Source organism: Macrobrachium nipponense, chromosome 31 (genome assembly GCF_015104395.2).
Source record: "Macrobrachium nipponense isolate FS-2020 chromosome 31, ASM1510439v2, whole genome shotgun sequence".
NCBI classification, from domain to species: domain Eukaryota; kingdom Metazoa; phylum Arthropoda; class Malacostraca; order Decapoda; family Palaemonidae; genus Macrobrachium; species Macrobrachium nipponense.
Window position 1 is genome coordinate 46,145,918 of NC_061093.1, and position 12,588 is coordinate 46,158,505.

At 39.2% G+C, this 12,588-nt stretch overlaps 1 protein-coding gene across 11 annotated transcripts in view; it reads right to left on the bottom strand.

The window, feature by feature from the left end:
* The window catches only part of LOC135206942 (adenylate cyclase type 1-like), a 352,691-nt gene that overhangs the window by 246,034 nt on the left and 94,069 nt on the right, over positions 1-12,588 (bottom strand). For all 11 annotated transcript variants that reach the window (XM_064238463.1, XM_064238460.1, XM_064238457.1 and 8 more), the window contains exon 2: positions 10,358-11,082. In XM_064238463.1, coding sequence (XP_064094533.1) covers positions 10,358-10,933 — 576 coding nt within the window. In that variant the 5' untranslated portion in view covers positions 10,934-11,082. The remainder of the gene's footprint in view (positions 1-10,357; positions 11,083-12,588) is intronic.

Consider the following 12,588-nt stretch of genomic DNA (forward strand, 5'->3'; position numbering starts at 1 on the left):
GTAGCGTGTGTGTGTGTGTGTGTGTGTGACGGCTCCCTTACATTACGACAAGCGATCTTAACTAGTATAGCCAAATAAGATACTTATCGCTTAGCGCACATGTTTGTTGTGAGCCGTGTTCAAGTATTTGTTTTCGACTTGAAAATAGAATAAATATTAGCAGCAGCAGGAGCACAGTCTCAGCAGAAGCAGCAGCAGCAGTTGTAATCAGAATTTGTCTCGATACCGGCTCCCTAGCTACCTTGGACTTTCACTCGCTCTTGTTCTTGTTTTTTTTTTTTTTTGTTTTTTTTTTTCGTTGTACTTTTTTTTTTCTTTAGCGGTGAGGGCGTCTTTAGGAGGTACTTTCTTGATTAATCGAGTTTCTTTGATTAGACGTATCAGTCTCAACGAATGCGTTAACTGATCTCTCTCGTTACAGCACGAGACTACAAATGTTCATTCGCGCAAAACAGCATACGGAAACTTAATTTTTTTTTTAACTAACTGCGTCACCACCCAATAAACAACATTAAGACTTCCCTTTCAAAAAAAATCTTCGTCAATCTCTTTTTCGGGGAGCAAAATAAAATAAAATAAATAAATAAATAATAAAAATAAATAAAATAATAAATAAAATAAAATAAAAAATAAAAAATTCAAGACTGAGATAAATCAAGGGATACGATAAACACGCCTTTTATAGGATATAAAATCTGCAATGACCTCCTAAGGTATCAAACCCTAATTTTACGAGGTAAATTAACACGGACAAAAGGAGACTATCAAAACCATTTTACTCTCTCTCTCTCTCTCTCTCCGTATAGCACACGCTTCTAATTTGAGCCGCGCTGTCCAATCTGGCAAAAAAAAAAAAAAAAAAACACACACACACACACACACACACACACACAAAAACAGGTTTCTCCAAAACGTAACATAGAAATCTCCCCAGGTTATTTACCACTCTCCACCGTAGTACCATCAACAGGCGAACATCTTTAAATGAGGACACTAGTTCACGTTGCGTCAGGGTTAACCAACTTAGGAGAGCTTTGCTGAAGCAATACATGTCCCCCCTGCCGATGTCCGACCAGCTCCTCTCTTCAGAATAATCTTACTGATGAAGTGTTTAAGACGCCATTATGGCTTTTCCCGTGGTAAATAATCTACAGAGATTTAACCTGTAATTCTAAAACAAGAGTGACCTCGAAGGTACCTTTTTTTTCTCTTTTCTTTTCTTTTTTTTATGAATGTCGCGATCATTTTCCAGCGTCCTACAATCACTAACGCTGACGTCATCTGAAAGCTTTTCATTGGTGGATCATCAGACCTCTAGTTTTAAAAGTTCCTTGTTGGACGGGTGGGTTGCGTGCTCGCCTAACGATTCGGTATCGCGAGGTAGATTCCCCAACTCTGCCAACGTGGAATCAGAGGAATTTATTCCAAGTGATTGGAAATTAATTTCTCGATATAATGTGCTTCGCATCCCACAAAAAGCTGTAGGTCGCGTTGCTAGGTAACCAGTTGGTTCCTAGCAACGTAAAATATACCTAATCCTTCGGGCCAGCCCTAGGAGAGCTGATAATCAGCTCAGTGGTCTGGTTAAACAAAGATATACTTAACTTGACAGTTCAAAAATTGTGATTAAGGATGAAGTTGTGTACAAAACTACAAAATATGAATCTTAATTCAATTGTTTGGGAAGTCTACGAAACAAGGGACGTATAATAGACACACTGACAGGAAAGAGACTGACGATCTCCCATCATAGACACAAGGATAGTGGTTTCCTTGTGAAGACAGCTGGACTGAAATTCCTTCAATCACCTATGAGGAGGAGTTTCTACGAGGAGTGGGACAGCCGATTTGCCCTAATTAACATCGGTGCACAATCTTTGACCGATATCCCTTTTAACTTTGTAGGATAAACTTGAAATGACAGCATAGGCATGACAGACACAATGGCGGGCAGACAGACCAACAGCCTGGCTTTTGATAAATCTATTATATATATGATGACCTACCTTCATAACAAGCTTGGCTGAAATCGCTTCAACCTTATCAGAGGAGTTGCGACCACATGAAGATGGCGACACAGACTGACAGACACAGACAGAATCTATCTTCACGCATATCATGATGGTCGCCCTATTCATCAAGTTTGCTCATAATGCCTTCAGCAGCGTGAGAGTTGCGATGGCTTTACAAACGAACAAGCGGACACAGACAGGTATAGACAGAAGGATAACCTCCTTCCATGTAGGTCTATGAATAATGGTCTACATTCAACCAGGAAAGGGTTGCGATGAGAAGGCAGTACACACAACACACACATAAATGGACAGCCTGACGAAAGCCTCCATTCACGAAGATCCATGTATGATGTCTCCCTTTGAGCCAAATTTCACTGAAATCCCTCTGACTGCGTAAAAACTGCGATGAGAAGGTGACCACGACATAAAAACTGACTAACAGATACGGGTAAATGGAGAAATGGACAGACAAGACTATCTCCCTTCATGTGCACCTATGCATACTAGTTTACCATTGTTCAAATTCTGACTTGAATCCTTCCAGTGAGTAGAGGTGGCGATGACAGAGTAAGTATGACACAAACACTAACATACAGAGGGGCAGTGTCGCTTTTGGCACAATTTGTGCAGGTTTGTTTACTTTTGTAAAAAGTTCGACTGAAACCCCTTCAGCCATGTAGGAGTTAGCATAGACAGAGCAAACAATAACACAAACACACACTGATTGATAGAGAGGCAGACACAGACAGGGAACTAGATAAACTCCCTTCACGCACATTTAAGCATAATGGTCTGCCCACATACTAAACCAGAGTTGCGATGACAAGAAAAGGCGGGATACTGGTAGACACTTTTCAATCGCTAGAAGAAACGCCGATGACAAGGTTAGCGCTAGTGACAGACACACTAGGGTACACGACTCTGTCAAAATGGAATTAGTAACATTACGTCTTACGAGTTAGGACAGTGAAAAGACTCTATATGACTGCTAACATTCACCAGTAGCAATGGAATTATTCTAGCTGTCGCCAGGAAGATATTCCAGTTTCATCCCAAATTGTATATTTGCATCAGTCCAAAATTTTCCAGTTTTCTGCGTGTCCTTGCCAGCAACAGAAACATCAATGCAATCTTCCATTATGGGCACTTTCTATAGACAAGGACAACACTTTCCTGCCTGATTATACATATAGAAATTACTTGGGTGTGGTTAAGTTCAATTGGTGATGTCTTAACCCAAACCGCGTGGACATGGTTTGAGTTCGAAGTTCAATAAAGGCGCAGGACAATTGCGTGCCATGTGTCGTCATTTGCTGCAGAACAGCTCGTGCTATTGATGCATTAAGTGGACACAGAAGTAATACATCAAAACGTGACTTTTCGACAAGTCCCAAGTTTTATTAGCGAAGTTAGCAGATAAGTCATGCAAAGCTCAGATTCTCTTACATTTAATGAAAGCCTGTAATATTCACCTGCCTTTAAAATGAGCCCTTCGACCCCCTCCCCCCCCCCCCCCAAAAAAAAAAGAAGTAATTTTCAGCTAGTGAGATTGCATTAAGGAGGCTACAGCTGACTGGATAAGTGTGAGCGTGACCATGCAAGATAATTTAGAAAAAACTACCTGCCGGCCCACGTCACGAAATATTTACATATTACGTAAGATGTTATGTGCCTTAGAGATTATGAGGAGAAAATCTGGAGGCGTAATCTGGTCTAAACTACCGCTAAAGGCGAACACCACGTGTGGCTTCAGAATATAAAGTAGAATAGCTCTTGAAGTCCACCAGTTTTACTGAAATTAGGGAAAACTAACATGTGGCACATTAAGAAAAATGAATGGTCTTCATTACAGTTTAAAAATTACCATTATTTCCTATAAGCAAAAGTTTTTTGTTTTTTTTTAGGTGCATGACCATGCGTGAGTCGAAGGGAAGGGGATGCCTTTTTAGCAGGGAAGGGAACGTCATATACGTAGAGTACTGAGCACCTACAGCCGGGTCAAGTGGACACCGTTCCATTGTATTGACAGTTAATGTACCTCTTTCAAGTAGCTTCGAACACTTCCGCACCAAACCCCCTTACTTCACATTCGTAGCTGTGGTTCGGTTTTAGGGTAGTAATCGACATTTTCCTAATCGACTGACTTTTTCTGGTGCAGGTTACGACAGAAATAATTAAACTCAAGATAGTAAAAAGGGATTTTTTTAAAGATTTAGGGAGAAGAATGGCCTAACTTCAATCGACCACCTGCACATAATTTGCCCGTAGACGACGGGCAAATTCTCTCTCTCTCTCTCTCTCTCTCTTCATGGTCTTACAAATACACACCTGTGATGACCCGACGATTGGGCTTGAACTAGATTTGACCGGTGTGTTAAATCTCAGAGTTAATTCACCCAAGATAAAGTGACAATGATTTAGCATTAATACGGAGAATGAAACAAGGCCAAAGAGAACTGAAGAATAATTGTGGAATAGTACTCATTAAAGTTTCGATATTCTTTCTCTGCGGAAGATGGATGCCACGAACGTCTACAATCTTAGCCGCACTGAACTTTTTTCACTCTCATCATCTACTCTCCAAAAGTTTGCAAATTTAGTCCAGTTAATGAAACTTTGCGTGGCGCTGCTGTTCAACTAGTCCCACACTTCCCCCCCCACCTCCGTTGCTGTTCAATTAGTCCCCCACACACACCCCCCCCCCACCCCCTGCTGTTTATAAAATTTTGCCAATTCTTCACCGGCAAAGTTTTCGCTTTTCGTGAATCGAATTTTTCCAACAAATATAAGAAAAAAACGATGATTTCTTTGCATACAACCAATCTACCTCACCGTGACTAGCAAAACCCATTTACAGTCATTTCTAGCGAAATGACCTTGGCCGGAAAAAAGTATATAAAAATGAAAACAAACCAATGAATGAACGAATAAATAAACAAACAGAAACCGGCTGTGATTGCCACAAATCACCCTTTAATATCAGACATTTATTACCGGCCGATACAACCCAAACACACCTACGTATACAGACCATCAACCCAAAAATCCCACTTTTTTTTATTTATTTATTTATTTTTTTTTTCTGGGAACTGAAAAGTTTTGGCCAACGTGGTAATCTCAACCGATTTCCAGGCCAGCCATACATCAATAAAGCATTAGGGGGGGAAAAAGTACGGGGGTGGGGGGGTAAAAATCCGGCTTAAAGGTGAAAGGCGTGGCTACGACGAAGAGCCTCTGCGCCAGCAACGAATATCAGAGGAATGGGGAATCAGTCAGTCGTGGAGGGAGAAAAAAAAAAAAAAAAAATAAAAAAGAGAGAGAGAGAGAGAGAGAGAGAGAGAGAGAGAGAGAGAGAGAGAGAGAGAGAGCGGATGAAAAGCAAGGGGGTTAAAGAGGGCTTTCGAGTGGGTACCGGAAGTGCTTTTAATGCACACCGCTATAATCACTATGGAATTCAGGAGTCACCTCAAGTATTCTGCGCCTTTCGTTCTTTCATTTAAAACAGGCGGAGCTCCCCCCGTAGGGGGGTAGTGCCGTCAGCGGACCTCATGCGGTGCACTGTAGACATTACTCAAGTTTGTTTGCGGCGTGCCTTCGGCCTCTAGCTGCAACCACTTTTATTCCTTTTACTGTGCCTCCTTTCATATTCTCTTTCTCAGGGACGTGCAGAGAACTTTTTCAGGGCAGGTGCTCAAGTGAAAAAAAGGGCAAAAATATAGAAATGAATGAGGCTAAATATATACCGCCTCAATATTCTTTCAAATTTATCTAAACTAGTCATTAATAATTCAAGAAAGAGATAAACATGACTGATATCATAGGTACCAGTGGGCTAATGTTTTATATGAACATAAAATCTACAGTACTGACTACCAGTAAAACTAGGAAATTTAACAAAAGAAAAATTATAATTACTACTTTTACATAAAGGACTGCAAGAAAATCAATCTGTATGATCAATACACTTGGCTAATAACCAGACCTTATCATTTTATATTTATAAGAGATCCCTTCTGTGTGCCATTTCTTTGAATATGCTGATAACTTCACTGTTGTTGATTGTGATATCCTTTTCAACTGCTAGCAACAAAAGATCAGATAACCTCTCCTCACTGGAAAGGCTGCGTAGCTTTGTCTTCACCAGCTTGAGTTTGGAGAAGGTCCTTTCCACTGTTGCAGTTTTGATGGGTAGATTGGCATAAATTGTTAAGAGTTCAAGCATAAGTAGCAATATCTCCTGGACATTGTTTTCTTTCATCAGGTTGAGCATTGTAGCTGTAGTGTTCTGTGGCAGGCAAAGAAATGAGGAATAGAAGATCTTTAATTCCAACCGTAGCTTGTCTACATCTTCTAACTCATAAAACTGGCATAATTTTTGCAATGACTTGAATGCCTCTTCATTCACAGATTTTTTCCCCATCCAGTTGGGTATTGTTGATTTAAAAATCGAAAACTAAATATCAAGTGCAGCTCAAGAACTTAATTGGACACATTATGCAACAAATGAAATGAAACACAAGCTGTATGTGTCTCATTCAGTAGGTTAATGGCCACCTACAATGAATCATACCGGTACCTGTACCATTCGGCGTTCCAGTCCACATTACTGTGGCCCCGTTCCTATTTTCCTCTCCAAATCTATTAATTTACTCGACTCGGTTGGTCCACTGTCTCTCTCCCTCTTTTTGTTATTACACTTTTTATAGCTAAAAAAGGAGTCAGAGCCTTAATACAGAGGCAATACCAGTTAAAATAACTAGGAAAGCTTACCTGGCCTGTTGTCAGTCTAGCTCAGCTGAGCTTGCCTTGGCCCCAGTGTTACCAGACAGTGAGACATATAGTCAGCTGCTTTGGTGACCCAGTGTTGCCAAGATATAATACCCATTTCTACAAGCTCCTGTTTATTATTATTATTATTATTATTATTATCATTGACACAGATAGGCGGCGGGCCTATAATACATCCCTCTCAAAAGGGCACTTTTAATACAGTAGCAAAAGGGGCAGGTGCTTGGGCACCCCTAGCACCCCCCCCTCTGCACGTCCCTGCCTTTCTTCATCTTCCTTTCCATCCTCTCCTAACACTTGATTCACAGAGCAACTGCTTTGAGGTTTTCCTCTTGTTACACCTTTCAAACCTTTTACTGTCAATTTCCATTTCAGCGCTGAATGACCTCATAGGTCCCAGTGCTTGGCCTTTGGCCTAAATTCTTATATTCAACTCAACTCAACACACGGGGATGGAACAGACCTTCGTTTTACATAAAAGGAGTTCTAGATTTAGGCCAACAGGAAACGAAATACTTTTATGACGTCACAGATTGGATGATAAAAACGAAGAGAAAAAGACCATAATGGAACACTTCTTCAAAGATGTGCAGTTCAAACATTTACCACAAAACAAAATCAAGCATCAGAAATCAGCATCTGTAAACATGGTATTCAACGATAAACTCATTTCACGGCTTCACATGGCATTTTGTTTTTATAATGGGCATGCATAAACAAACAACATTAGGTACACTGATTTGAAAATGTCAATATACATTACTGACTCTGAAAAGTGGACATATCTCAACAGCTACTATATCTAAATTATTCAAGCAAGGCCCAGAACATGGTTGGTACAAGCACTTAATGCTTGTTATGGCACGCTTAATGTCCACTCATAAGTGTCCTACAAACTTCTCAGTGTGAATTTACATCAAATGAACTTTCATGACTTGGAATAATGGGCTTTTTAATGATGAATGGAATACTAAACTGTTCAGTTTAAAACGATCCTAGTATTTTAGATTTTTTCCCCTCTACTAAAGGATTCGAAGCAAACCTGATTTATTTTACTTGCGAGTTTACTGAGATTCAACGTGCAATGATTATACCTAGCCAATTCATGCTATGAAAAAAAAAAAATAAAAATAAAAAATAAAAAATATATGTAACAGCTTTTTAGATATTATTTTAACTTCTACTTCATCACCTAAATACCACAGAATATTCATCAAGTCATTGAAATACGTATAATTCATCAAGTCATTGAAATGCGTATAATTCATCAAGCCATTGAAATGCGTATAATTAATCAAGTCATTGAAATGCGTATAATTCATCGTCATTAAAATGCGTATAATTCAATTAGCAAAACATTTGTTTCAACATCACTTTTGTCTGTCAATTACTTTCTTGTTAACATGAAGGTCGTTGCCCTAATAACTTCAGACGCCATTCTGGGATCTTAGATCTTATCTTAGCAAAAGCTCCCAGATCTTCCAGCTCGTTCGGGTTGCCCCAGGTCCCTCAGGAAGAGGAAACACGAACAAGGCGGTTTTTGAACGGTAAGTTTCGGTGGGAGTCTACTGTCATAAAAGATTCTCTCTCTCAGCGATCTTCCCTCGTGTTACTCGATACCTAGAAGCTGTTTTTCCTGTTTGTAACGTAGATGGAAGGGATAAGTTTCAGAGGCAGAAATGACCTCTACTTTCTGAACACGGAGCCGCCGCCGCCCGCCACCTTGTGAAATGTCTATAACCCAGTGAATATTGAGGTGAACCTGAAGCCATTGAATTTTAGTTTTTGGGGAAACATGAACCTTACTATTTACCTTGTCAAAAGTGTTACAAAATTCGCCTGTGTGCTATACAGTAATATTGCTATCTGCTATTCATGATATGTATGACGTACTAAAAGACGTTTGTTTAAAAGAATAACTTCGCCTACATTGAGAAAAGAATACATGACATGAACGCCAATCATTTTTCTACATTCTACACAAGTGAAAATGGTCATTCAAATATCATTGTGTTGGAAAGAAAAAAGGTTGATTGACTCACAATGAAGAATAAAATTAAATGTTAATAAATACAAATCATCCTTTGATATGTACAATTCTATACTGGACTTTCTACGAAGCCAGCTGATTTATCTGACTTTACGACTTCACATTCAGACTCATTAATCATTCCTTGCAAACAGAAGTAAATTCAGATCCAATAGAGACAGGTCTCTTATAGAGGAAATTTTAAGGCTTTTTAAATGTATTTAAAAAAGAAGAACCAAAGCCAATTCCCTTCACAGTTAAATGTTACAGAAAATTTAACTAATGGTCATTTTGAAGTAACTTGTAAATTGTAAAAATGATCACAACGAGGAAAACGGTGAATAACCTACTTTCTTCAAATTATAATACTAATCTCAACGGTCAATATCTATGATGAAAACTGAGCCTTACATTTTGATTAGGCTTAATTACTTATTGGACACAGACGAGCGCTGAAGGACAAGCACTTAAAAATCATTACCTGCAAATGGGTTGCCATGTGACCAGAAAACGTATTACTGCGAGTAATTTTAGCATATCAAAATACATTACATGTGATTCTTCTAACTTACTCATTGCAAAGATCTTACGCTAAAAATCTATAAATAAACAATATCATTTTACCACAAAACAGCTGTATATAGATAACATGTAAATGTTTGTCATTTGAATCATAATAAGGATAATAGTAAAGAAAACTATTACGTATCCTAAGCAGCGAAGCAAGAAGATCTAAATTGTGGGGAAGATGGAAAAATGAGGCGTTTATTCCCTAAATGACTTCATCTCTGTTTTTCCAAAGTGTCATCCGCAGAATCTGTCATTATTATTACATTGCTACGATTATTATTACTGGTATTTTCCTTTTTTTCATTATTACTGTGATTATTATCGGTCTAGTTTTGCTACATTAAATTTTCGTACTTAGCATAAAATCCTGTTCTAAATAAAATACCAGTTTTTGACTAATAAATCCTGTTCTAAATAAAATACTACTTTCAGCACTATACCCAATAAGAATACTGGCCAATTATCAAGAAGTATCGCTGAGCCAGAAAAGCGAGTAAAAAGAAAAATAGAAAAGATAATATATAAGAATAATTCGCTGAATTCTGCCATTATATTCAACAGAAATTGTTTAAAAGTGGGTCTTCTTCCAAAATATTATTATTATCATTATTATTATTATTATTATTATTATTATTATTATTATTATTATTATTATTATTATTATTATTATTATTATTATTATTATTTTAGCGTCACTTACCTATTAATTCGCTGAATTCTCCCATTTTATTCAACATAAATTGTTTAAAAGTGGGTCTTCTTCCAAAATACTATTATTAATATTATTATTATTATTATTATTATTATTATTATTATTATTATTATTATTATTATAGCGTCACTTACCTATTAATTCGCTGAATTCTGCCATTTTATAAAACAGAATTTGTTTAAAAGAGGGTCTTCTTCCACAATATTATTATTATTACTATTATTATATGATAGCATCACTTACCTGTTGCCACTGGAGGTGAGTGAAGGTGGTGGCCAGCGTAGCAGCCAACGCCGCCTGTCCTGCCGGGAGCAGGACCCCGTACGCCAGCGCCAGCGGCGTCGACACCGGGGTCAGGGCGTAAACGAGGAACGCCATGAACGTCGCGTGCCACACGCCCTGCCCGGCCGTGGGTATCGTCTGCCAACCTTTCCACCCCCAGGTCGTGGGCAGCGGAAGCGCCAACGTCACCACCACGGCCCCGAGTGCCAGCAGGAGGTAGCAGGTGGGCAGCAGGTAGGAGTGGCGCATGATCCTCGAGTGAAGGATGACGAGGAGGGCGGCCAGGATGATGGACAGCCCTAGGAGGGTGATGGGAGCCGGGGCGGCCTCCTTGACGTAGGAGACGTGCAGGGCGGCCAGGAGCAGCGACAGCGCCAGCAGGAGAGCGGTGGCGGCGGCCACGCTGGCCTGCTGCAGCTTCAGGGTGTAGCGGCGGTAGAGGTTCTCCAGCTCGTCATTCTCGAAGCGGTGTCGGTGGCAGAGCCGGGAAAAGGCCACCTTACGGTGCGGTGTCATGGCCTTCACGCTGTGGTCCATCCTGCCAGGCGCCGCCTACCACAACACCTCCCTCCTCCACCTCGACTCCACTTTCTCGCCGCAGCTACGCGATCTCCTCCCGCGACAACAACGACAACGACAGCGACGCCCGCGAAGCTCCACTTACGCCAAGACACCTCATATCACACCTGCAACCAGAGACACACCAGAGAATCAGCGTTAGATGACAGGTTTGGTGTCTGCAGAGCTGGAACACTTCTGTAAAGTACTTAATAATATATTATGTGCATCGGTCATTAGCTACAAATGTAGCTGTTGCCCACATCTAGGTCTCTCAAGCTACCACAACACAGGTGATCGTTATGTACCTAACGCTTAGAGTTGTAACTACTAATGTTAATCTAATAGTAATAATCAAAATGTTAATAATGAAATCAAATAGTACTTATATGCATGTGTGTGTCATTTCATTTGTTACTTATTTCATACGCACAATTTCCACTTTCATGCTTAAAGAAATTCTTCGATGCTCAATTCTTAGATATTCTGTTTGGTATATGAACATACACAATATATAATGAGATAAGATGTGATCACTAAAATGAATAAAAAGTAAGAGTAGAAATAACCCGCAAGAAGACGCAAACAATAAAAGGTTGGGAGAAAATAAGGCTGACGAGCGTAGAAAAAAAAATTAAATAAATAATTGAGGACAGAATGAAATAAAACGAAAAAGTGACAGCAAGCTCGGATAAAAAAAAAAACATTAAAAGGGAAAGTAATACAATTAGGTAGCAAAAAAAAAGAAGTATCCGCTCGCAATATGACATTCATGAATGCAAAATAACCTGACAAATGAAAATACGTGTCTAATGAACGCTAAATAAAAAAAATAATAAACAACGTTGAAGAAAAAAACCGATAACAAAAAGAATGAAAATACGAAGTTGACGAGCACAGCCACACATAATAAACGACAAAATCTATAACAAAGAGGCTGACGGACGCGAAACGAAAAAAAAAAAAGGGAAACTGAAAAGTTGAAACACGAAGTTGATGAATGCGAAATTCATGGTGAGGAAGTATAAATGGTGGGGATTAAACGATTCTCTCCACCAACAGAGGGGATGCGCGGACAGAGGCTTCATTTTGAGTGCCTGGTTGGCAGCCCTCTCTCTCTCTCTCTCTCTCTCTCTCTCTCTCTCTCTCCTCTCTCTCTGACCCCAATCTATTCGGAATATTCATCCCACTCAAAATGCTTTATCTTTTAAACCGCAAGAAACCACAAACGCATACGTTAATACATTCTTGTATGCAATCATCCGCACACATATATACATATAAATTATATACATGTATGCTACTATGATATTACTACATATTATATATATATCATATATATATATATATATATATTATATATATATATATATCTATCTAGATATAGTGCATAGCTACTATTCCTCAACTTTTTCTCCAATGAGAATAATTACGTCTGTTCCCAGGTCACAGCCAAAATCCGTTGGAAATAAAGGGGCATTTCCTATTCAAAACCCCTCTCTACGCTCGGAAACCACGTTTAAGTGTTTTTTTTTTATTGGTATTATTAATTTTGGCGTGTGGTTTGGTATCTAGGTCAGCGTCCGCTTTTGCAGCTTTAATTTCAAAAACTTCGAAATCCAGCTGGCTACTGA